The 24962-nt window shown below is 42.6% G+C and overlaps 1 protein-coding gene across 15 annotated transcripts in view; it reads right to left on the bottom strand.

The window, feature by feature from the left end:
• Window positions 1-24962, bottom strand: part of INPP4A (inositol polyphosphate-4-phosphatase type I A) — a 192930-nt gene that overhangs the window by 53627 nt on the left and 114341 nt on the right. For all 15 annotated transcript variants that reach the window (XM_030570810.1, XM_030570838.1, XM_030570820.1 and 12 more), the window contains 11 exons: window positions 24715-24942; window positions 23403-23447; window positions 21244-21362; window positions 21012-21128; window positions 17489-17568; window positions 15252-15363; window positions 14274-14364; window positions 13478-13625; window positions 7285-7415; window positions 3809-3913; window positions 2264-2372 (listed from right to left, as the gene is read on the bottom strand). In XM_030570810.1, coding sequence (XP_030426670.1) covers window positions 2264-2372; window positions 3809-3913; window positions 7285-7415; window positions 13478-13625; window positions 14274-14364; window positions 15252-15363; window positions 17489-17568; window positions 21012-21128; window positions 21244-21362; window positions 23403-23447; window positions 24715-24820 — 1163 coding nt within the window. In that variant the 5' untranslated portion in view covers window positions 24821-24942. The remainder of the gene's footprint in view (window positions 1-2263; window positions 2373-3808; window positions 3914-7284; window positions 7416-13477; window positions 13626-14273; window positions 14365-15251; window positions 15364-17488; window positions 17569-21011; window positions 21129-21243; window positions 21363-23402; window positions 23448-24714; window positions 24943-24962) is intronic.

Here is a 24962-nt window from a genome sequence, read left to right as displayed (position 1 = left end):
AAGACAGTGATGCCTGGTTAAGTGGTGAGGATGAAATGCAATAAGCATACTAGATTTTCTATGCTTCTGATCAAATATATTTTAAGATTATGTTGGTAGGTACAGTATTTGTCCCTGTTTACTTATGTGGTTTGGAGATTGTCTCAAGCCTCATTACAAAAGTACTCTACATTAATATTGTAATAGGAGATACCCAATAGACTGAATAAGGAAACTTAGGTCCAACAGAGAAAGGGCCTGTAATTTGTGCTACCTTCCAGCAAATGGTATTGCCAACAGGAAAGTTACTCTCCAACACAGGATCAGAATACCTGCAACTTTATGAAGGCCCAGAAGACAAATGCAGGCTGGAAATGGAGGTTTTGAATAGATTTGATGGAAAAAAAGACATCAGTGGTTTAGGTGCTTAGATAAGTCAGTAATGAGGGCCCTACAAGTAACCAAATAGGCAGATACAGAATGCTTCTGAAGACAGATTTTGGTATCAACAACAACAAAAAATTCAGCCAATTGGATTTATAGTCTTTGCTAATCCCATCCTGGAACATCCTGTATGTCAGATGCACTTATTGGAGGCAGTTGTTCGCACTGGTACAATATCGTACCATTACATGTACTAGTCTGACTCTAAGGTTTCAACTGGCACTCTTAGTAGCCCTATCCATTACTAAAATTAGTGCCACTGATGGTACAGTTCAGTAGCCTCCAAAAATACTGAATTGAGGTTGGTGTCCAGATCTTCCCCTCTCTCTGTGCCTTCCCACCAGCTCTGACCCCGAGGCAGGCTGCATTCCCAGCTTGTTGAAGCTGGCACTACTAAAGTCTCCCCTTGGCTGCAGCTGCTCCTGTAGCCCCCAAAGCAGGGTTCTACAGTAAAGATAATGCAGCCCAGAGTCATATTATTGTTCTCTTGTAAGCTCCTTGGGTATGACTACATTGCAGCTGGGAGTGTGCCTCCCAGCCTGGGTAGAAAAGACACATGCTAATTCTACTCAAGGTAGCAGGCTAAAAATAGCAGTTGGGCACTGGCAATGACACGGTCTAGCTGCCCCCACTCCCCAAGTCCTCTTATTCAGGTGGCTAGCCTGTGCCACTGTCTATGCTGCAACATTCACACCTCTATTTCTAAAGTGATAGCCCAAGCAGAACTGGCACAGGTCTGTCACCTGGGCTGCAAGGGCAAACTTCCTGCTGTGGAGCAGAGATACCCATTGAAGCCTGAAGGGAAACTGCGTGTGCCTTCCCCTTCAGTGCATCTGCCCTTCTCGATTTCTGCCTCAGCCTGCAGTGTGAATGGCTAACCCCACAGAGAAGCCACGATGTGATCAGGAGCAAGGGGCATAGTATCACAGAGGTGAATGATCCCTCCTGCAGGTTAAGAAGGGGGAGATCAATGTATAGAGGGTCCTCTCTAGGCATGCATCTAGGGGGCACAATCTGGCCTAGTATTTACACTTTAATATAGATGGAGAACAATTAGTAACTACACAGCAGCAACATATCTGGGCCAATATAGAGAAACCGGGAGCAACTGGCCCCATAACTAAATCCAAGTTGTTAAGAAGAAATTTGCATTTGAGGAACTGCTGCTGCTTCTTAGGGAGGGTAGAACAAGTCAACAGATCTGTCTTTGCATAGAGTTCTGAATCTCTAGGGGAAGGATTAGAGGTGGACGACTCCAGTGTAGAACGGGTGTCTAAGCATGTTGTGGTTTTAGGAAATTAGTAAGAGGTAGAGTCTAAGAAATTACTTTAGTCAACTTCTATCTGACTTTAGAAAGTAAATTAGAGTAATGCTAATCTCAGTTCTTCAGCTAACCACAGTCACAAATAAGGATATAGCCCAAGACAAAGTTTACTTTGACTGATCTGGAAAATGCTTCCCAGATGTGCTGAGGAAGCAAGCTAAAGGGAGTGAAAGTATCAAATGTAACATACTTAAAGAGATTCCAATGAAATTTTCTACCTCCACAACTAGACAGAACTTAAACTCAATTAAATCCAATTCAACACTTAAATTGTTCAGGTTAGCTAGTTTAACAATTGTCCTGTAATAGTAAATATTCCACAAAAAGTAATTTGAAAAGGAACTATCAGTAAAGAAAACAATGGAAAAACTGTTTTTCTCTTTTCCCTCTTTGAAAAAAGCATAGCATAATCTTCATAGTATGGAGGTGCAACAAAAACATGGAATGTGATAATTTTACAAAGTCTGGAGATTAAGAAAAGGCAGGTGATGAGTTTATAATAACTCTTCTACTTACTGTTTCTTTGCCTCTTCAAATTTATGCAGCTTTTTCCGTAGACCTCCCGATTTAAAGCCTTGACAGTGAGCGGCTGGTGCTCCTATGGTTACTATGTCGTAATTCTGATCTGGATGGACAAAAAGTGCTTACAGATGAAAGTTGACCATCTTTACTTTGGTTGAATCTGTGGAAATTCAAACTACTGAAAGGTAATTTCTCAAATACTCCTGCCAGAGACTGAAGTCTTCAGAACAATGTTGAATGTTAAAAAGTTTGGAACTGCATTAGTGGTGAGAAGCTGCCATGTTCTACAAAAGTAAAAGACCTCTGTTTGAAACCTGGACCCGTTTCTTGTCCTGGAAGATCTACGACAGGGGTTCTCAAACTGGGGGTCGGGACCCCTCAGGTGGTTGTGAGGTTATTAGCGAGCTGTCAGCCTCCACCCCAAACCCCACTTTTCTTCCAGCATTTATAATGGTGTTAAATATATTAAAAAGTGTTTTTAATGTATAAAGTGGGGGTTGCGCTCAGAGGCTTGCGGTGTGAAAGGGGTCACTAGTACAAAAGTCCGAGAACCCCTGATCTACAGAGACAATATTCCCATGTCTGGAGATGAAGGAAGATTAACCTTGATACCTCAGCCTATCATCCCTCCTATCTAAAGGATACACAAGGCAGCTAGGGTCGACAGGTGGGTGGGGCTGAACATTAAATGAAAGGAGAAAATTAGGTCTTTTACAAAAAAGCAAGCTCAACCTAAACAAGTTAATGTCTTTTTACACATCTAAAGTGCAGCACACATGATGGCCCCTCACAATTAAATTAAACTAAAAAAAAAATAATAATAGAGAGGGCCTCTGATGTCATGCCAACCAGAAAAGATCCTAGTGGCTCCTAAAACCAAAGGGGATCCAGCAGATTAATCCAGTAGATACAGTACAGGGATGAAAAGTGGGAGACTTGGGTTCTGTTCCCTAGCTCTGATGCTGATGTGCTACATGACCTTGGACAAGCTTATCTGCCCTTTGGTTTTGCCATCTATAAAACTGGGGTAATGATACTAAGGTCTGGTCTACACTGGGGGAGTGGGAGTGTCGATGTAAGATAAGCAACTTCAGCTACGAGAATAGCGTAGCTGAAGTCGACGTATCTTGGTTCGACTTAACTCCTGTCCTCACGGTACGAGATCGATGGCCGCGGCTCCCCCGTCGACTCCGCTTCTGCCTCTCACCCTGATGAAGTTCTGGAGTCAACGGAGAGAGCATTCAGAGATCGATTTATTGCATCTAGACAAGACGCGATAAATCCATCCCCAATAGATGGATCGCTACCCGCCAATCCGGCGGGTAGCGTGGACGTACCCTTACTCTACTTTAGTAAAGTGCTTTGAGATATAAGGATGGTAGCTGCAATTAAAATATGAAATATTATTAGTACTACACAGAAGCTACACTGGTTTGGGGGAAACTTAGCTCTGGATAGTGGAAACCCAAAAAAGAGAATAAAGTATATATATACATGCATGTACACACACACACACACACACACACACACGAGAAGTACCTGATCCTGCATCATCCTGGACTCTCATTCTTTGTATGTGTAAATTTGTGGGCACGAATTCCAATTTTTTATCAGCTTTCAAGCTACTTGCTTTAAATGAAGGGCCTGAGAAATGTAACAGAAAAATATTTATTCTATATCTTCTCTGTGACCAGCCCTCTGGTACAAGAAGAATCCATAGTACTAGGGGGAAATGCTTATTAAAACACAAACCAATGCATAGTCAAATACATTATTTTCATTGTATTTTGATGGCACACGGTCTCTCTGTACACAAGTGCAGGAAGAGCATACAAGAAAACAGTGCAAGAACCGGGAGAATGTATTCTTTTAAAAGAAATACTAAAAATTTTCTGACTGCAGGGGGTGAAGAAATCAATCCTACCAGAAGAACATTTATGACAGCACTAAGCAGACAAGCAATTCTTCTAGTGCACTCCACCTCACCAGCCTATGAGAACTCATTTGTTAGGATCTCTATACTGACTTCCACTCCAGTTTTGAGTAATTTATACATTGTATAGTATGGGAATACACAACTAAACTGGAGGATGTTTACAGTTGAGGTATTCCAGGTCCCTGTACAATTACTGGATTACTTTATTTATTAGTAATAAGTATCATCCCTAGCCACTAGATCTGATGGAGTCCAAATACTAATCTAAGAAGAATGAGTTGGAGTTAGATATGCACTTAGGCCCCAATTCAGGAAGCTTTAAACACATGCTTAAGTCCCTTGCAGAATTGGGGTCTAAATGACTAGCAAAATAAGTTTATATTTTAGTATTATTATTATTTTCTCTTACTGTTGCGGATCCCTGAAATCAATCCAGCAAAGCACCTAAGCACATGCTTGACTTTAAGCACGGGAAAAGTCCCACAGACTTCACTAAAACATTCATCATGTGCTTAAGTGCCTTGCTGGATCAAGGCTTTAGACAAAAATGGTAAATATGCAACAGTGTCAAAGCTACAGGTGAATTTAATGTCTACCACAGATAATTGCTCTGTGAATCCCAATGATCCATTATGCGCAGACCAATTCCAGTTCTGTGCTCAGTAATTAATATTGTAATATACCGTCACCTACACATACCTGCCCTTCTAACAATCTGAGGTGGGATGCACGCTTCAACTTTAGCATTGTGTACACTGAAACTTTCTGTTCTACTTTCCTGGGATTTGGCTTTATTCTCATTGACTGGTCAGTGTCTTTTGAATTGGTGTATCACATGAAAATCATTCCTCCTCCCATTGGTCACAGCTGTTCTGTGCTTTCAGGGAGAAATTCTTCCCTTGTGCGGGGAGGCCGGCACAAAGCCTACATACCACTTACAGCAAGTCCCTCTTACCCCTTCAAAATAGGACTTATGTGATGCCTAGACCTTTATGCTGGCCCTCTGTAAAGAGGGGAATTTCATCATGAGTGAAGACACTGTATGTTAAAACAGCACCCTTGAACTATGAATGAACCCCCAGCCTTCTCCATGGATGTCAACAGGAGTTATGGATGTAGAACAAGGGTCTAATATGGCCTGACGTGAATACATAATAATAAGAAAGGTATAAGAGTGAACAAAATACACACAATCTTTTCCCCCATTCTGAATGAAAAGCTGGACTAATATTAGGGTAAATAAAGTTGCATCATTCCTCCATTTGTGCATAACTCAGTCAGATATAAACTGCCTTATTTCCCATTTCGTTTAAGATTTTGAAATAATTACACACACACAAACATTCCTTAAAAATGACAAAACATAGAAATCAAATAATTCCCATAATACTTTAGAGAGTGCTAAGTATAGGGGGAAAAAACACTGAGAATCTATCAAACAAAGATTTGGGGATTCTTGGAATAAAAGCTAAAACCTAGATCATATAATATTATATGTATAAGATTATATTAAAAATTCTAAAATTATTATTAATATAAAGATCAGAATGTATTGGAGATTTCTGAAGACAGTTCTTTACCTACAGAAAGTTAGTTCCTGTTTATTATTATTATTAAGCTGAATCAGCATGCCAAAACATTGAAAATTCTGTGCCAAAAAAATACAAATTCTACACATAATATTTTAAAATTCTGCAGATTTTACTTATGAACAATTAAATGTAGAGGCTCCAGGCCACTGGCTGGACAGAGGTGGGAAATGACCCTGCAGCCCTCCTTTACTGCCCAGGATACACACTCGGCAGCAAGGCTGCCCCCGACACTGAAAAAGTGCAAGGGCTGGGCCTACCCCAGAAATAGCCTGGGGCCCTGCAGCTCTGCACCAGGTGCACCAAGTGTGGGTAGGCAGGCTCAGCCCGGCAGAAACCAAGTGTGGAGGGGCTTAGTGTGTGGGGATCCAGGTGTGCATGAGAGGGTTCTGTGTGGGTGTGTGGGGGATCTGGATGCACAGGGGCTTGTTGGAGGCATCCCGGTACAGGGACAATGGGACTCTGCTGGGAGTCCAGGTGAAGGTGGTGGGGGCTCAGTAGGGGGGGTCTGGGTGCTGGGGCAGTGGGGCTCGATGGGGTGGGGATGTGTGTGCAGCTGGTTGGGGCTCGGTGGAGTGGTGGTCTGGGTGTAGGGGGCTCATCAAGGTGGTTCAGATGCAAAGAGGTGCAGCTCCTTGGGGTTAAGGTTCAAGTGCAAAGGGTGAGGTGGGTGGAGCTTCCTGCAGCCGGGAGAGATTTCTGGGGCTGGGGCTGGGGCTGGTTCTGACCTGGCCCCGGCCCTGGCCACTCCCTGCAGAAGAGTAAGTCTCGTCCTCCCCTGTCACTAGTCCACCTGGCACTAGCAGCTGTGCCCAGTGCATGGTAGGAGCCACCAGCCAGGGCATCCCCAGACCCCCCACGCCCTCACAGTGATTTACCTCCCCACCAGCTGCTCTGGGAGCCTGAAACAATGTGCCCATACTGCTGGGGAGGGAGGCATGACCACTCTTGAGGCTTCCCTTTGCTTCCCCGTCAGACGTCATTTTTCTGCAGGGAAGCAAAGAAATCTGTGGGGGACATGATTCTGCATGCGCACAGAGGCACAAAATTCCCCCAGAAGTAATATATTTTATTACTTATCATTAAGCATCTATATTACTTATTAATTACATGAAATTTAGAGGAGAGTAATGCTAATGGAAACCCACAGAAGAAAATGTATCAGGTGATAAAATTAATAATAGAACAACAAGAACAATTTAATTTAATTCATTTTTAAGGAAATTGCAATTACTTTTTATTTTCCAGACCTCACTCATTATCCCCTCTTTTGTAGGTTAAGTTGCACAAATGACTATATTTATAAATTAGCTTCTTAGTACAATCACCATAAAACTTAAATAGAGAGTACAAATATTTTGTCTGTTGATCTTTCCTATCAAACCAAGACTAAAACCACCTTTTTGGTTCTGAATCTTTGTTTTAAAAGGAAAATAAGAAGCATAACTGAAACATATTATCTATTATTATTGAAAATAAATCTTGCTGACCTTTGTATTGATGCAAGTCAGTTAGATTTTCCTGATAAGTCAGTATAATTGTTTGGTACTGAGTAACTATTTGTCGACGAAGGCTCTCCCAACAGGGAGACAGCTCTCCCAGCTCTTCTAGTTCACAAACCCTACAAGAAAGAAAGAAAAATGTTTTCAACTCAGTTGTACACCTGCGCAAGAAGAAAATATGCAAGTGATTTCACACAACAGACTCCTCAGGCAATGCATTCTGAATTCCATGAGAAGAGTTCTAGGCACAAGGTAATATTTCAAAACGTACCTCCCAACACACCAGAATGGGCAAAATTAAGGAGCCTACTTTCTTTCCCTCCATTTATCCAGTGCTTTCAATAAGAGATAGATCCCAAGTGGGCCCCTATGTGGCCACACGGGGGTGGGCGAGAAGCCTCCCCTCTTCATGTGGCTGCACAGTCTCTGTGCTCTGGGAAGAACAGGAACAGTTTGCTTCTGCTCCCCCTAGGAATAAGGACAAGGGGAGAAGGAGGTGGGACCATGTCTATGCCCTGAATCCACCACTGCACTGCAATGGGGAGCAGCTCATAGCCTATTAGGCTGCTTCCCTGCCTTCCAGATCCTATATTTTCTCTTCCCACTCCTCTCCATACAGAGAAGCAACTGTCTGCAGCTATCATCTCCCCTTTCTTTGTATGGGGGGGCTGGAGAGGGAATATAAACTCTCCAAGGTGGGGAGAGTTAGGCTATGAGCTGCAGACAGCTGCTTCCCTGCCTTTGAGATCCTATATGCAGTACATAAACACACACACACGCTCCTCCTGCAGGTGTGGTGCAGATGCAGATACAGATAAAAAAGTGCACATCAATGGTTGGATACCAGTTGCCTCTTGCGGATGCGACCAAGATTTTTGTATCTGCACAGGGCTCTAGTTATCTTAAACTCAAATTTGGGATAGTAGGCAAAGGAATCAGATCCAGCAGCTCCTTCTGTATGCTCTCTCAAGATCCCTGATCCATAATTTTTACCAATTATCTGTGTATAACTTGAGAGTCCATTTGTGGAACTGACAGAATAATTCTCTATTAATTATATAGTAGAGAATCCAAAATTTACTCTAGTTCAAACCAGCAAGTGACCTGTGCCCCATGCTGCAGAGGAAGGCAAAAATAAACAGACAAACAAAAAAAAAACCCGAGGGTCTCTGCCACTCTGACCTGGTGAACAATTCCTTCCTGACCCCAAATACAGCAAATCAGTTAAACCCTGCACATGTGGGTGAGACACACCAGCCAGAAACCTGGGAAAGAATTCTCTGTAGTAACTCAGAGCCCTCCCACTCTTGTGTCCCATCTCCAGCCACTGAAGATATTTGCTAATTGCAGTCATGGATAGGCCATTGCCGTTGTAGGCAATCTCATCATACCATCCTCTCCATAAAACTTTTCGAGCTCAGTCTTAAAACAAGTTATGTTTTTTACATCATCTATTCCTGTTGGAAAGCTGTTCCAGAACTTTGCTAATCTTCTGGTTAAAAACCATCTAATTTCAAACAAACTTATTGCTGGCCAGTTTATATCTATTTGTTCTTGTGCCAACATTAGCCCTTAACTTAAATAATTCCGCTCCCTCCATGATGTTTACATCTCTGATGTATTTATAGAAAGCAATCATCTCTCCCCTCCTCCTTCATTTTGTTAGGCTAAACAAGCCAAGCTCTTCAAGTCTCCTCCCATAAAGTAGGTTCTTTAGTCCTCTGATCATCCTAGTAGCCCCTCTCTGCACCAGTTCCAGTCTGAATTCATCTCTCTTAAACATGGGAGACCAGATTTGCACACAGCATTCCAGATAAGATCTCACCAATGCCTTGTATAATAGTGATAATATTTCCCCCATCTCTAGTTTAATTATCTAGCTCATGCATCCTAAGATTGCAATAGACTTTTCCGTGACTGCATCACATTGGCAGCTCATAGCCATTCTGTGACCAACCAATACACTCAGTTCTTTCTCCAGCTCTGTTGCTTCCAACTGATACAACCCCAAATTACAGCAAAAACTCTAGTTGTTAGTCCCTAAGTGCATGTGCTTGCACTTTGCATTATTAAATTTCATCCCATTTCTATTACTCTAGTTTTCAAGATTGTCCAAATCTTCCTGTATGATATACTGGTCCTCCTCTGTATTGGCAATACCTCCCAACTTTGTATCATCCACAATTTTTGTTACTCACACTTTTTGTGATAAGGTCATTAATGAAAATATTAAATGAAATTGGGTCCCACGACTGATCCTTGAGGTACTCCGCTAGTAACCTTCCTCCAGCCTGACAGTTCACCTTTCAGCATGACCCATTGAAGTCTCCTCTTTAACCAGTTCCTTATCCATCTTTCGATTCCTGTATTACTCCCCATCTTCTCCAATTTAACTAATAATTTCTCTTGTGGAACAGTATCAAATACTTTACTGAAATCCAGATAGATTAAATCTACTGCATTTCCTTTGTCTCATCAGTTATCTTCTCAAAGAAAGAGATCAGGCCTGGCACGATCTACCTTTTATAAAACCATGTTATATTTTATTCCAATTTCTGTTTACCCCTATGTGCTTAGCTACTCTCTCTTGCAAATATTTCCCAAAAAGCCTACATAAAGTCTGCTCTATAGGAAGTCAAAAAAATCAAAAGCCTTAAATCTATGCTAGGCCTCACTAAACTCATTATATATATATATATATATATATATATACACACACACACACACACACAGATCTTAATATTAAAGATATATGATACAATTACATACAACTGAGGTCAAACTAATGGGCCTGTCATTTCCTAGATCTTGTTTTTCCTCTTTCTTAAATATGTATTTGCAATTCTCCAGTCATAGGCTATGACCCCCCAATTTATGGATTCATTACTTGCCTTAGCTCTTGGGCTTTCAAATTCACATGCCAGTTCTGTTAACATTCTTGGATGGAGATTATCTGGGCCCGTCGACTTGGTACAATTTAGCTGTTTGAGTCTAGGGTCATGGGCTCAGTCCACCTCTGACAGGCTCCATAAGGGAGAATGAGGCCACACAGGTTCACCTGGGAAAACTTAACTCACTAAGTGGGAGGCAGTTAATTATGCAGGGAAACACCCAGGCATGATAAAAGGAAGCTACTCCCAGTGGGGAGGGAGGCTAGAAAACAGACTCCTGGGGAAAGGAACAGTCCCCAGATTACAGAAAGAGAAGGCTCCCAAGAAGAGGGCTTGTCAGGGTGAAACCTGGTGAGGGGGATCATTAGGAAAGGAAAATAAGGAAGAATGCTCTTAGATAGGAGAGGCTCTGAAAGGGAGAAGCTACGAATGCAAAGTGTCAGTGGAACCTGGCCCCCATGGAAGGACTTCAGCAGAAGACACAGATTAGAGCAGGGATACGCTGTTCTGAGGAAGGGTCATCATGGTTTGACTTGTGTGGGCACTTTAACCCAAGAGGAGAGACCCTTTCCCAGATAATAACAAAAGCCCTGGCTCCAGAAGAGGGTTCCAGGTCAAGAGGGCCTTCGCTGGTAACGGATGCGGACATAAGCGAGTTTGATGGACCAAAGTTAACTTAGCCTTTTGTCCCTCCTGCTAGTGATGCTGGAGTGGAGGCCTATCTGTATAATGTCCTCCTTTGCGTTAAATAAATTAGGTCCCCACAGAGGCACTGCTCAATACACATAAGCCTCACTGGACTCATTGAAATCCCACTAGCGGAAACTAAGGCAGAGACATAATGGCAATGTTGCACCAGTCCACCGGGGGGACTCCAGGGATCAAGCCCTCTCCACAAGCAGAAATCAAGATCACCCAAGTACATTAAGCTGTCACCCTAATGGTAGGCAGGAATGATTATACTGGCGTGCCACCTAAAGCTGCATAGTATTTCTCAAGGTTTCAGTACAGAGAGAGTAGAGAGGAATACCTGGGTAGATCTAACGTATCCTGGGAGTACATACTATTAAAGTTTTCAATCCAGATTATAGTACAGAAAATAAAATATACAATAAAAATATGCATCATTGTAGGTTTTCAGTCTGCAAAAACATTCAGACAATTCATCTTAAAGAGAATTACATCTCTACATTGACAGAACGCTGCCCTTGGGAGCCAAAAAACCTTACCGCATTATAGGTGAAACTGTGTTATATTGAACTTGCTTTGACCCACCGGAGTGCGCAGCCCTGCTCCTCCCCCCCCCCCAGCACTGCTTTACCACAATATATCCAAATTCGTGTTATATTGGGTGGCGTTATATCGAGGTAGCAGTGTATTTATTAATTTAAGACAGAAGATACTGGATGAAAATAAGAAAGAACTTCCATCTGATATTCTGCATACCTGAATGGAGAGTAAAGATATCCCAAAGCCTTTCATCTAAGGGCCCATTTTTCTAAATTACAGAAAGTCATTTTCACCTCTAAGCAATACAGTTCAGTATTTAAAAGCTTGTATTACTGGTATTTGTTATGAAACCAGAATTCGGCAGAACATTCATAGAACTTCATTACTTTACAGAAAGTATCCTTAAGTGGTGAGATTTTCTAGCTAACACTTGAGTGAATTCCACTGAGTAAAGTCTAATATCAAGGAGTAGCTTGTCCTGTTCATTCTAATTCTCTGCTGTTACATTTAGGTTCTTTACCATGTCCATCTAAAGGGTCTAAAGCAGGGGTTCTCAACTTTTTTCTTTCTGAGGCCCCACCAACATGCTATAAAAACTCCATGGCCCACCAGTGCCACAAATGGTTTTCTGCATATGAAAGCCAGGGCTGGCATTAGGGGTTGGCAAGCAGAGCAAATGCCTGATGCCTCACGCCACAGGGACTCCCCCGAAGCTGTATTACTCAGGCTTTGGCTTCAGCCCATGTGGTGGGGCTCAGGGCCCTGGACTTCAGCCTCATGAGGTTGGGCTCTGGCTTTCTGCCCTGGGCCCCAGCAAGTCTAATGCTGGCCCTACCTGGCAGCCCCCTGATGGGCGCCTTGGACCCCTGGTTAAGAACCACTGATCTAAAGGCCACTGAGCAGAGTCCAAGAGTCTGAACATCTACACTGCAATTAAACAGCCCCTTAGCCCAAGACCCACAAGGCCTGAGTCAGTGGGCATAGGCCAGCTGCAGATGTCTAACTGCAGTGCAGACATACCCTTAACCAACAACATTCTTACTAACCACATTTAGCCTATGGCAGACAGAACATTAGCCAGGATAAATGCATCCTTTACTCTTTTCACACTACTCTGTGAAATTTTAATATCCTCAACCATTATAAAAAGAGATAGCTATTAATGTCTCCTGTTACAGGGCACAAAGAATGATAGCTGTCAACAACATAGTAACTACTTACGGGCCCCACCCACTCTCCTTGTGCACCTAAAGACACGTGGCCAGGTACCTGGAGGATACACTGTACAGTGCAACAGTTGGGTAGCCTCCACTGGCAGAGGTCTCCCAGGAACCCCCTGAGTAGGAGACAACAAGCCCTTCCTCTATCTAGGTAGTCATATCCCACTCATCATTGCAGTATCCAAGTGTCTCAGGTACAGCTGTCCTAGCTGGCATGTATGAGTTAGGAACACCCGCAGACCCATCATATCGTGCAGCCTTTTACCTTTCAATTGAACTAATTAATGCTTGCTGCACCAAAATACTAAAGGCAGTTATGAACACTTATCATTAAAAATTTACCTCAGTATTTAAAGATGCCTTTTATAGAACTGCACATCATCTGAATAACGTAATTTCTTCAACACCACTTCTGTTATTGCTTTACATTTATCCTGACCACAATAAATTATTCTGTGGGCAAGACCTTCCTCTACATAGACGCAGATGTAAATCAAGGGTTTAAGTCAATGAGTCAGCCCCTGACCTGCTGTAAAATGTCACAGCTCCATTTGACTTCCACAGAGCTCTGCTGATTTACACCTGCTGAGAATCTGGCCCAAACAAGATAAAGCAGGGTAAGACACTCCACAGTGAGAGGAGCATCAGGCCTGTGAAAGATACAGTTCATGGTCAATCTAATGGTATCGACTTTGTTAACAATAAGAGGGCAGCGACCAAGTTGCTGCAGTCACTATTTCTGCTGCCGTCTCTTTGTTGTAACAATTTGTTCTCTTCCAGCTCAGCAAAGGATGCATATCACTTCTGTATTACAGCACACGTAAATTTGTCCACCTTTACCTGGCTGCATCTTCTTCAAGCAAAAGCTTCACAAACTGTCTGGGGATGTGCAGTGACAGTACACTCTCAGCCATCTGCTCCAAGATTCTCAGGTGGTTCCCATCAGTTGTGGGGAAACGATACATCCGACAAATGGCACCACCAAACACTAAAATATTAAAACCACTTTATGTAAATGTGTGGTTTGAGTTCAGCATTTACAAAGTCTCCCCTCACCAACTACATTAAGCTACATTGACTAGATTCAATATTGGTTGCTTGTAAAAATCCAGTTTAAGTCGTTCACCTATCTAACTTTTTCAAATGCAATTTTTATAGGAGGGAGCTTTCTACTTACGGCCAAAGAAAAAACCCCAAATCCAAAGGCATTCAAAATATTTTAAAGAAAAAAAGGAACAATTCATTTTTTAAAAATTTCTTCACATATTGAATTTTTTTCTCCTAATACATAAGTCTGTAGGAGAAGTAAGGACTGGCCATGGTAGATGAATGTAATGGCAAAAAACTTGTAAGATATTTTGCTTCCCAAAGTGCTGTTTGTACTACAAAGTGCTGTAGTGTGGGTGGCAAAATAAATTATGCTTATGGGTCTCAATTCAGCAACCAATCCCTATTCAACTTCAAACACATGCTTGAGTGCTTTGCTGAACTGGGGCTGTGATGGAGGCAACAAGAGATTAGCTGTCACTGATACTGTAAACATGCTAAGTATAGTAAGAACTGTCAATACACACAGAGCAAATATATTAATCTGATAGTAGGTGAGCTATCAATATCTGTCCAGTTCGCTGCTTACCAGACTTTAGTAACACATCTTTCCGTAACGAAGCATATTTGGATCGGATTCCTAAAGATTCTGTTAAACTTTCATCAACTGGCAGTACAGTCTAAAAGACACAAATAGTAAAGCATGTACAATGTAAAACCTCAACACCAAGTCAAGCTAAACTGGTGAGACTTAACATAAAGACATGAAGCTAATATTCAAAACAGGGAATGTTTAAAATACATATTCCAAACATGTTTATCAGGGACCATCATTATCCTGACTGCAACCTGAAATACTAAAAACATCTAATGATCAGATCTTCAGACAAGGGACCTACTTTTTATTTGTACTGCAAAGCACCTAGCACACTTCTGAGTGCTGTAAAAATTACAGGGCAGATCCTCAGCTGCTGTAAATTAGCATAGCTCTATAGTCTACATCAATTTACTGCCCAGCTGAGGACTTGTCCCAATAAATAATGATGATAATCCACATTCTGAACACAATACAGGTATACTGATTATATGACTTCAGATGTATTCACAATACAGAGTCTGCAGCATTTGCCTGGTACTGCCTTCATATTCGCAAATGGACATCAGTGAATTTCTTGTGAAATCAGCTACTTCCCATAGACATGCATCATGCACAGTAGTAAGTAGTGGTTTTTGTGTCGTTGGGTTTTTTTAAGGGCAGATAGAATAAGAGCCCTGTCTATTACCACAGACAAATTTCCATCCCATTATCTTCAAGAACTCACAGTATTACAAAAAACTGTATATCACAGCCTGTGCCCCAAGTATTTCATCAACACTGAACTGTTTGTTACAGACTGACCAGCTAATATTTGTACAGTACATAGAAAATGTAAAGGACTATAAGTGCTAAATAGAATTAGTAAGTGATTGGGTAGAGGGGAGGCAATTTGCAGACTATAACATTATCTATAACATTGTCTTCAGTAATCCTGTGTCTAGCTGAGGCTGATATAATGTTCACACTCACCCTCCCATTAATGGTGTCAGGAGATCTTGTTACAGGAGGCTTTTGGTCTGTTTTTTCTTCCATTTGCCATCCTATAACTGTGATGTTACCTACACGATCACTTTCAGCAGACCTGTAAGAAAAGTTTTTTGTTTGTTTGTTTTAAAGAGAGGGATTTGTTTGTCAATAGGAGACCAATTACTACTACTCACAATATACTGATCTGTGAATTTAATGAACATTTAAAATTAGGAAGCTTATAACATGGAGATATAAGTAAACTGATTTTACATGAAAGATATTAAATGACACCAATAGGAAGACATTCATCCCATTCTGTAAAGATTGGCCTGCTAGCTGTATATGATCTTATATACTGTACCATATGTGGTGCTAAATGGGAGAGAGTTAAGGGGACAGCAATATCCTTAACAAGGAATAGTCTTCACTTTGTCAGTTTTAGATTCTTAATGATATTTTAAAGTTATTGTTTGCATTTAACAAAGTGTAATGGTGATTCAAACAAATAGCTGTTAGAAATAGTGCTGGAGAGTAAATGAAAAAAAGCACACAAGAGACTACAAGAACAGATCTAGACACACATACAGCACGGCACGTGTGGAATCAAGTTTTGAAAAAGAAAAGATTGAGCAGATGTTGCTCTGCATTCTAGTTACATTTTTGAAGAGTAATGCGATAAGGGGAAGAGAGTTTCATACCCACCCACCCTTTCCCAATCAATCATACTGCACTTGATATCAAAAAATATTTTATAATAGTTTCATTTCCTACTCAATAATGAGAGACCACCACCTAATCAACTGATTACTCATGATACAGGCCACGTAGAATGCTGGAAAGTCTGCCACCAGCTTCCCCTGCCCCAAAACATCTCTTCTCCACAGCTGTGGATAAATAGCCTATTTTGTTACAGTCTGTCTCCTTTCTGACTCCGCTCATTACTACCCACCCCAGCAAATCCTCTGTTGCCAAATCCAGTCAATTTTTCCTTTATAACATATAGGGGAAGGGGGGAGGCGGAGGGGGGACATCAGTCCTCCTCCTTTTATCCCTAGCATCAAAAGCCTTGTCCATGCCTCGGTCATCTCTTACCTTCACTAATGCAACCTCCTCTATGCTTCTCCCATTGATTCCTTCAGGGCATTCAATATGCTGTTGCTGCAATCATCTTCCTCTCCAGTCTCTCTGACCATGCTAATCCCCTACAAAGATCCCTTCACTGATTTCCCTTCACCTTTCACATCACATTCAAGATTCTCACCAATGCCTCTCTAGCACTGCCACCCACAGTTACACGTTTGAGCTCAGTTCCTCCTAATTTCCTCCTGCTCCCCTCACTCTGCACAAGATTCCTAACTTCTCCCACACTTGATTTCGTACCTTCAAGCTGACTCCTAAGGGTGGGACTGTATCCCTGTTCTTTAGCACCAAGCTACCTTCCCCACGAGACACTCTCCTCCCCTGAAGCTTTTCAATATTAATCCACCCAGTAAATTATTTTTTAAATAATATTAAAGATATCTGCTCTGTTTTGAGACTGGTTCTTCCTATAGCTAGAGTGTTGTAAGGACAAACACACTAAAGTCTGTGAGATGCTCAGATATTACAGAAAGGGAGATCATATAAACACCTTACACAGATAAGTAGAGAGACAGGGTGGGTGAGGTAATACCTTTTATTGGACCAATTTCTGTTGGTGAGAAAAAGACGCTTCCAAGCTTACAGAGAGCTCAGTGGCGAAGATATCCAATGTAAATAAGAAAAGCTTCTGGTTTTCCAGGGTATCCTCTGTGTCTCACTCACTCTCACACGCCTTAGATATCAGTATAGTTAAGAGTAGCCAGTTTTGCCAGTGTGTGTGTACTGTGTGCTGCACACACACACCCTACATGTCAAGGCAATTTGATGAAATACGCAAAGAGAAAAGAAATTGTACTTGTGGGTACACTTTCAACTTGCAGAATTAAAGACAACTCCCAACAAACAATTACAGCGTTCTCATTCTTTGTTCCCTGCCTGCTTTGCCACCAAAAATCTGTCCCAATATTTGAAAAGGTTCCTATGTTCTACATGTTTTAAACGTCACCCAATAACTGATTTTCATTAGTAGAGCCCTTGAACTTTGAACACTTATTTTAAATTAAAAATCAAAAACAATTTTCACAACCTGCTCCCAGCCCTGCTAATCAGAGTGTTAGGAATGTTAGTTTCTGATGGACTGAAACTGCATTACAAACCTTAGTGTTAAATGCAATCTATGGTTCTTCTCCTGAAGTAATTCCTTTACAGTGAACGTTCCAGAACCCAATAAATACATCTGAAAAGAGGAACATTATTAGTGTAGAAATTCCAATTCATAAAGCCACCTGTCCATAAGTGCAAGTTGTGTACAATGATTAAACACTACAATTACAAATAAATATTTAAGAACAAACTACTAATACAAACAACAAATATAAATAACTACTCAACCAGGTCCAGAAAGCATAAAATAAACAAAAAAAACCCCACTACTCTGGGGATTTTTCCCTGGAGGAAAACAAGACCGTCGCTTTCGCTGGGCTTAAGGGAAAGGACTTTCCCAACATATACAAGCTAATCCAAAGGGCATGGAAATGGTGCAGTCTTGCATGGAAGAACAATGGGGGTGACCTTCACTCTCTATATTAATGGGTCCGAGAACAAGCTCAGTATTTCCTTCTAGGCAATAATAATGAAGGTCCTGATTGTGCCCTCCACCCTAAAGGCTTATGGGCAAGAGAGAGGATTGGGTAGGATTCAGAATGACCAGGGAGATATATCATCCTGCTATTGACTCCCAAAGACTCTACAACCTCAGACTGTCATCTATTCTGCACAGCCTCCCCACTGAGATTCTGAGACAGCCACAGATGGGGGAGTCACGGGAGACCCTGATGGAGCCACAGTGTCAGGGAATCATGGGAGAAGAGGCAATGGGGCCACAGCCAGTGCAGACAGAGAAAGATTAAGATTTAGTGAGGCCCTGGTCACAAAGAACATTTGGGTCTCCTACACCACAGGGACTCAGGGCACTAGAACTGGAAGGACCACGGGGCCATGCCCCGCCCACTTTTTTACATAGGCATAATAGCTTCAGGTAGGCGCAGAGCAGCAGCAGCGGCGGCTGCATTTTGCTTCAAGTGAGGCCTCAGGGGGGCCTTAATATCCCCTTGCCACCGGGCAAGGGTTGCCAACTTTTTAACAGCAGAAAAACAAACACCCTTGCCTCACCCCCTGCCCGCCTCTGCCTTTCCCCTTCTCCAAGCCTCCATCCCCGCTCACTCCATTCCCCCTCCCTCTGTTGCTCGCTCTACCCCACCCTCACTCACTTTCACTGAGCTGGGGCAGGGAATTGTGGTGTGGGAAAGGGTGAGGGCTCTGGGGTGGGGCCAGAATAAGGGATTTGGAGTGTGGGAGGGGGCTCCACGCTGGGGCAGGGGTGCAGAAGAGGGTATAGGCTCTGGCTGGGAGTGCAGTCTCTGGGGTGGAGCCAGAAATGAGGAGTTCAGGGTGCAGGAGGGAGCGCTGGGCTGGGACAGGGTGTTGGAGTGCAGGAAGGAGTGAGGCCTCTGGCTAGGGGTGAGGGCTCTGGGGTGGGGCCGGGGATGAGGGGTTTGAGGTGCAGGAAAGGGTTCCGACCTGGGGCAGGGGGCTGGGATGTGGGAGGGGGTTTTGAGCTGGGGCAAGGAGTTGAGGTGTGTGTGGGGGGTACGGAGTGTGGGCTCTGGGACGGAATTAGGATGCAGGAGGGGGTTCTGACCCAGGGCTGGGGGTTGAGGTGCAGAAGGGGGATCGGAGTGCAGATTCTGGGAAGTAGTTTGGTTGCAGCAGGGAGCTCAGGGCTGGGGCAGGGGGTTGGGCTCTGGGAGGGGGTTGGAGTGCGGGCTCCAGCTGGGTGGCGCTGACCTCAGGCAGCTCCTGGAAGCGGCGACATGTCTAGCTCCTAGGCAGAGGGGCCAGGGGCCTCTGCGCACTGCCCGTGACTGCAAGCACCAACCCCGCAGCTCCCTTTGGCCATGGTTCCTGGCCTCCCTGGCCGCCCCGTGCCTAGGAGCTGCAGGGACATGGCGGTCACTTCCAGAAGCCACACGGAGCCAGGGCAGGCAGGGAGCATGCCATAGCCTCAATGCACGGCCGACTGGACTTTTAGTGGCCCGGTCAGCACTGCTGCCTGGGTCCCTTTTCAACCAGGCATTCCAGTCAAAAACTGGACACCTGGCAACCCTACATGGGGCCCTGCCCCTGCTGCTCCTTTTCCCAAGGCCCTGCCCCCTGGCCAGGCCAGAAACCAGAGCCAGGCCATGATAAGAGCTTCCCACGGAGCCCAGGCCGCTGTCGGAAGCCCCAGACCCTCCATCCGTCCCAGGCAGCATGCCCAGGGGTGCAGAGACATGGGCTGGGGGCTGCTCTAGGGCACCTTGGCCCCCTGCCCAAGGCAGGTGAAGAGTCTGGGGCTTCCCACAGCAGCTGAGGCTCCTTGGGAGGCTCTTACCATGATGTGGCTCTGGCTTTTGGCCTACCCAGTGGGTAGGGACTCTGGGGGAAGAAGAGGAGCAGGGGGCGGGCCACCAGTCTGGTGCCACTGGCCCCCCATTTCTCCAGTTTCCGGTGCTCCTGAGGGGGTCCTGAATTGGCTCTCACCTTGGCCACCTGTAGAGTGAAGGAGACCTCTGAATCTATGGGTTTTTCTGTGGGGAAGCAAACCCCATCCTCTCAATGGGGCAACGCCAGGGGTAGGGAGAATTTCAGTGATTCCCTTCTCCAGAACTTTCTCTTGCTCATTTTTCTCCAGAAGGAGATGAGCTGGGTCAAAATTATTAATTTTTCTTGGATTTTGGTTTGTTGGTGGGTAATATACATGTCAGAGGGTGAGTATCAATCATAACATTCACTTCAGGCTGTCCTTTACTGAGGTGACATTAGAACAGAGAATGAGTCTAATGCCTCAGGCATATAAATTCAAGGGATGATCCAGAGTATTCATACGTCAGAAAGCAGATTGCATGGTTGCTTTCCTGAATGCATCTTCTGGCATTTTTGCTTCAGAAACAACCTTCTATTTTTGAATTCAGGAATTTTTGAAAAGCAAGACTGAAGTGTCAGAAGGTTACAGGGATTTTGATGTGGTGGAAATCCATATGCTGCTAATCAATGATAAAGTGGCAATGCTAAATGTTTGTGAAACAGAGGGTGCACAACATTCATGATTTTTTAGCAGTTTTTAATTTCAGGATGGAGTTCCCCCCTCCCCTGGTTTTCATCAAGAACTTGAAAGTGGGCTCTTTTTTGAGAAAATTTTTGCTAAGATAGGGACCAATTTTTGAGGGACAATGGCTTTGCATTCAGATTCTGAAGTTTTTCACTTCTTTTCCGTGAACAATCATAAAGAAAAAAATTACTATGAAGGAAAATTTGGGGTTTGTGGTATTACGCACAGCCAAACTGCAAACATTTTCACATAAAAACCCTCAAAACACTTTTTTTTTTTAAAAGTTCACATAACTTTAATTTGAGGCCAAGAGAGACTTTATCATTCTAATTTAGAACAGAGTACCATAAAAGAATAGAATACAAAGATGGCACCTTTCACTTTAAATGTGTAGGACATATTTTAGCCTTTAAATGTGTAGGACACACCAAATTAAGAGCTTTATAGAGGGCCCTAATGTAAGCAAAGGTTTCATCATACACAAGGTGAAAATCCAAAGCTTTGGTTTAATTTAGAGCAAGCGTACTTACTGTTCCCTGAGATCTATCTTTGACGTCGTACACAGAAAGTTTGATTTGCGTCATTTGATTGATAAGAGAGTCTTGAAAAAAGGCAATACTGCTTAGAAAGATAGGATTATTTGTTCCCTACGATCATAAACATAAAAGAGGTAATATTAATGCAGCGTGATATATGTTGAAAAAAATGTTCCTTATACTAGCTTCAACCTTAAATCAAGAGCAATAATACACCACTACTTACCTCAATAATCTCTGTCTGTGCATGCTTTGTCCAGAATGCCTGAGGCGATGTAGTGACACTTACTGCGACAAAAGTATTTGGTTTTCGATCTAGCGATGGTGTGAGCAACTCACTGCAAACTTTAGAGGTTTAAAAATATAATTTTTAGAGTTATAGTCTTTCTGACATTGTCCAAAATTCTACAATTCTCATAAACATGTATAATACAAAGAGTGGGCCAGCGATGAAGGGCCCAATTTTCAGGACGCTTTTATTTTGTGCATAGGTACACTACTCACATTTGTGCATGCAAACAACAATTGCACACGCAGATCAGGTAGTCAGATTTGCAATTACGCACTACGCATATGCAAATGTGGGTATTTTTACACACAAAACAGATATAACTTGCACAAAACTGGAACATACTGTGGGGTTCCAGCTGCCATTTAAAATTAGTCTCTCCCAGAAGAATCACTGTGGGAGGTTGGTGGTGCAAACATCACCCTTCCCCAGAGGGACAACTGTTCATAATAGTGCAAGGTGGTATTTCTCCAGTGGAAAGCTCACGGGCACGGTGTGCATGAAATAAGCCTGCAGTCTGCCGAACTCTTTGCTAATAGTATCTTCTCAAGGATATCATTGGGAGATACAACCATGTATCTGCATTGTAAACAGAAGTAGATGGTCCATCAAAACAAGAGGGCATTTTATTTCTGATAAAAAAATTATTGTCCTTTCTTTATTTTAACTACTGTGGAGGGGGACATGGAAGAAGAATCTCCTTCCAAAAAAATTGTATGTGATTGGCTTCCATACATAGATCTAAATAGACCTTTGGTATTAAGGCTGAAAATCCATGCTATCTCCAGTTGGAATGCCATTGTTATGCCTAGACACACAAGGTGAGGCAGGGGGGAGAAGAGGCGGGTTAGGGGTGGGAGCTTGGGGGTAGGAGTGGCGTGGGCGGACCGAGGGTTGAGCCCCCCACCCCTGCTGCTTGCAGAGTAGGGGAAGCTGCTGCTGCTGCGCACATTGTGCGTCTCCTTGCCTGCCCCATTGTGTCCAGTGCCAGGAGGGCTGTGCCTGTGTGGGGTAAGGCAGGGGCACCTCCCAACTATAGTACTGTACTATAAGGCAAAAAAAAAATTTCCCTGGAATCTAACCCCCCCATTTACATGCATTCTTATGGGGAAATTGGATTTGCTTAACATTGTTTCACCTAAAGTCGCATTTTTCAGGAACATAAGTACAATGTTAAGTGAGGAGTTACTGTATTACAGTGCTGAATACTTTTTAATTTTCTTTACTCATCTGTCAGACAGTAGCTGAAACCATACAAAAATAAGTAATTCAAATTCTGTTTAATGACAACGCAGGATTCAGATCCAGTATTAAGCATACCTATTACTGGTTTCCAATTTTCATTTAAAAACCACTGTCAGATGATAAAGCTTTCAAAATTTTGTAAATTACTCTCAGCCAGGAATGTGCTCCACAAATTAAACTTTTGAATTTTCATTGAGAAGCTGTGTTTCTTCTAGTTTCCTGCCAGGTTAACTGATTCATAGATTCATAGACTCTAGGACTGGAAGGGACCTTGAGATGTCATCGAGTCCAGTCCCCTGCCCTCATGGCAGGACCAAATATTGTCATGATGCACAAAGAGGTCAAAATGACTTGCCCAAAGTCATTCAACCAGCCACAATTTTAACCATGTTAGAATCAGGACACTTCTGGGGCCCATATTAACCAAGTGACTACAGGAAAGGATGTATAACTGGCAGTGGATAACCCCGGGAAAACATTCTGTCCTAAAATATTTCTCATCCATTTATGCAGGTGTGCAATTTTCTTAAAGATTCATAGTGCAAACAAAGTGAGACTGAAGTGACAAGCTCAATCTCAAACTCATAAAATCTAAAAGTACAGAAGAAGTTTTAATCTCTAGAGACTTTCAAAAGTATAGCGTCGTTGGTTCACTATAGCCTACCATGCTATCTGTTAAGACCCTTTTACAGAAAGCAGGGAAAGCTCCATACAAATGCAAGTGCATATCCCTCTCAACACTTATTTATATGGTAGCCCTTTCCATATCAACAATGGTAAGAAAAAATATTCAACAGCAAATCCCATGAAAACCAGAAATGGTTTTAAAAAGAGTCATAAAAACTACTGACCTAAGCTGAACTCTAAAATTGGCTCGTCTGGATCCTGGATGTTTCCTGTAGAGCAGAAAAATTAGTAACAAAAGATTAACTCTCCATTGTTCTCATGCAATTCTTGAATTAAGTTACAGTTAGAGAGGGGAAACATTTTAAGGAAGAAGTTAAATCTATAGAACGTTTTAGGTGACTTCTTTTTAATTCAATGAATCTTGAAAAACTATTTAAAAATATTTACGTTTCATCTCCAACACCTACAAAGCCACTGGAGTAAAAAAACTTAAGGTAATGGTTATGGGCTTTTTTAAATGCCTGAGTGACTTAGGAGCCTAAGTCCCATTTTCAAAAGCAACAAATACTTGAAGTCCTAAATCTCATTGAAAGGCACCTAAATCAATGCGATTAAGCCTTGTCTATACTAGAAAGTGGAACCATTTTAAAGATACAGACACAGTTAAAATGGTATAACTCCCCTAGAGTGGAAGCAGTTACATAGGTATGAATGTGCTTATACCAGTATAACTATCCCCTTACAGAAACAGGAATCAGCTATACCACTATAAGGCACCTTTATAATTGTCAACTGCATCCATACTAGGGCTTGTACCAGTATAATCGTATCAGTTAAAAAATATCACATCCCTTATCAACATAGTTATATTGTATCAGAGGGGTAGCCGTGTTAGTCTGGATCTGTAAAAGCAGCAAAGAATCCTGTGGCACCTTATAGACTAACAGACGTTTTGGAGCATGAGCTTTCGTGGGTGAATACCCACTTCCTCAGATGCATGACGGTATTCACCCACGAAAGTTCATGCTCCAAAACGTCTGTTAGTCTATAAGGTGCCACAGGATTCTTTGCTGCTTTTATAGTTATATTGGGATCACATTCAAGTGTCATCCAGGCCTTAATACACTTAGATGCTGTTGAGGATTTTACCCAATGCCTAAAGTGGGGGTTACCCAGACAGTTCGCACACACGTATGCACAATTCCTCTCTTCCGCCCATCCTCTCCATCTCTGACCCTTGTTCTGAAGCTTTGTTTTCTTTGGCTTGTCCAATGTTCATGGAAGATCTAGCCTAATCAAGCCTTTTCCTACCCACCACCACTTCTAGTTCATTGCCTAGAAAACAGAGCAAAATTAGTTTTTAAAAGGTAATATATTGGTATTTGAACTTCAGGATAATTCCTCCATTGCACGCACTGAGGGTAAACAGGAATGTTTAAAACTTCAAAAAAAAACAACAAAAATATTTTGAAAAAATAATAATGTAAATATGTCTGAAAGGAACATGTGGGCACCGAGTGATGCAAAGGTGCTTACCTGCCAGAGACAAACCTAGCATGTCAGAGGCAATGTCAATAGTGGAGGCCCGTTGCACAGCACGGGATTTTGCACTGTGGCGGGGGCTGTGTTCTCTTGCTGTCATTTTGTCATGAAGAACACGTCTCTTCTTGCTGCTAGATGTTAGTGATTTGTCTTGCCGAAGTATCAGAGTGCAGCAGATTGTCTCCAGTCACTACTCCTCCAATATCACCATGCTAAGCATAACTGAAACAAAATTAAAATGA

This window comes from Gopherus evgoodei, chromosome 1 (assembly GCF_007399415.2).
Source record: "Gopherus evgoodei ecotype Sinaloan lineage chromosome 1, rGopEvg1_v1.p, whole genome shotgun sequence".
Classification (NCBI taxonomy): Eukaryota; Metazoa; Chordata; order Testudines; family Testudinidae; genus Gopherus; species Gopherus evgoodei.
This window is presented reverse-complemented; position numbering and strand designations above follow the sequence as displayed.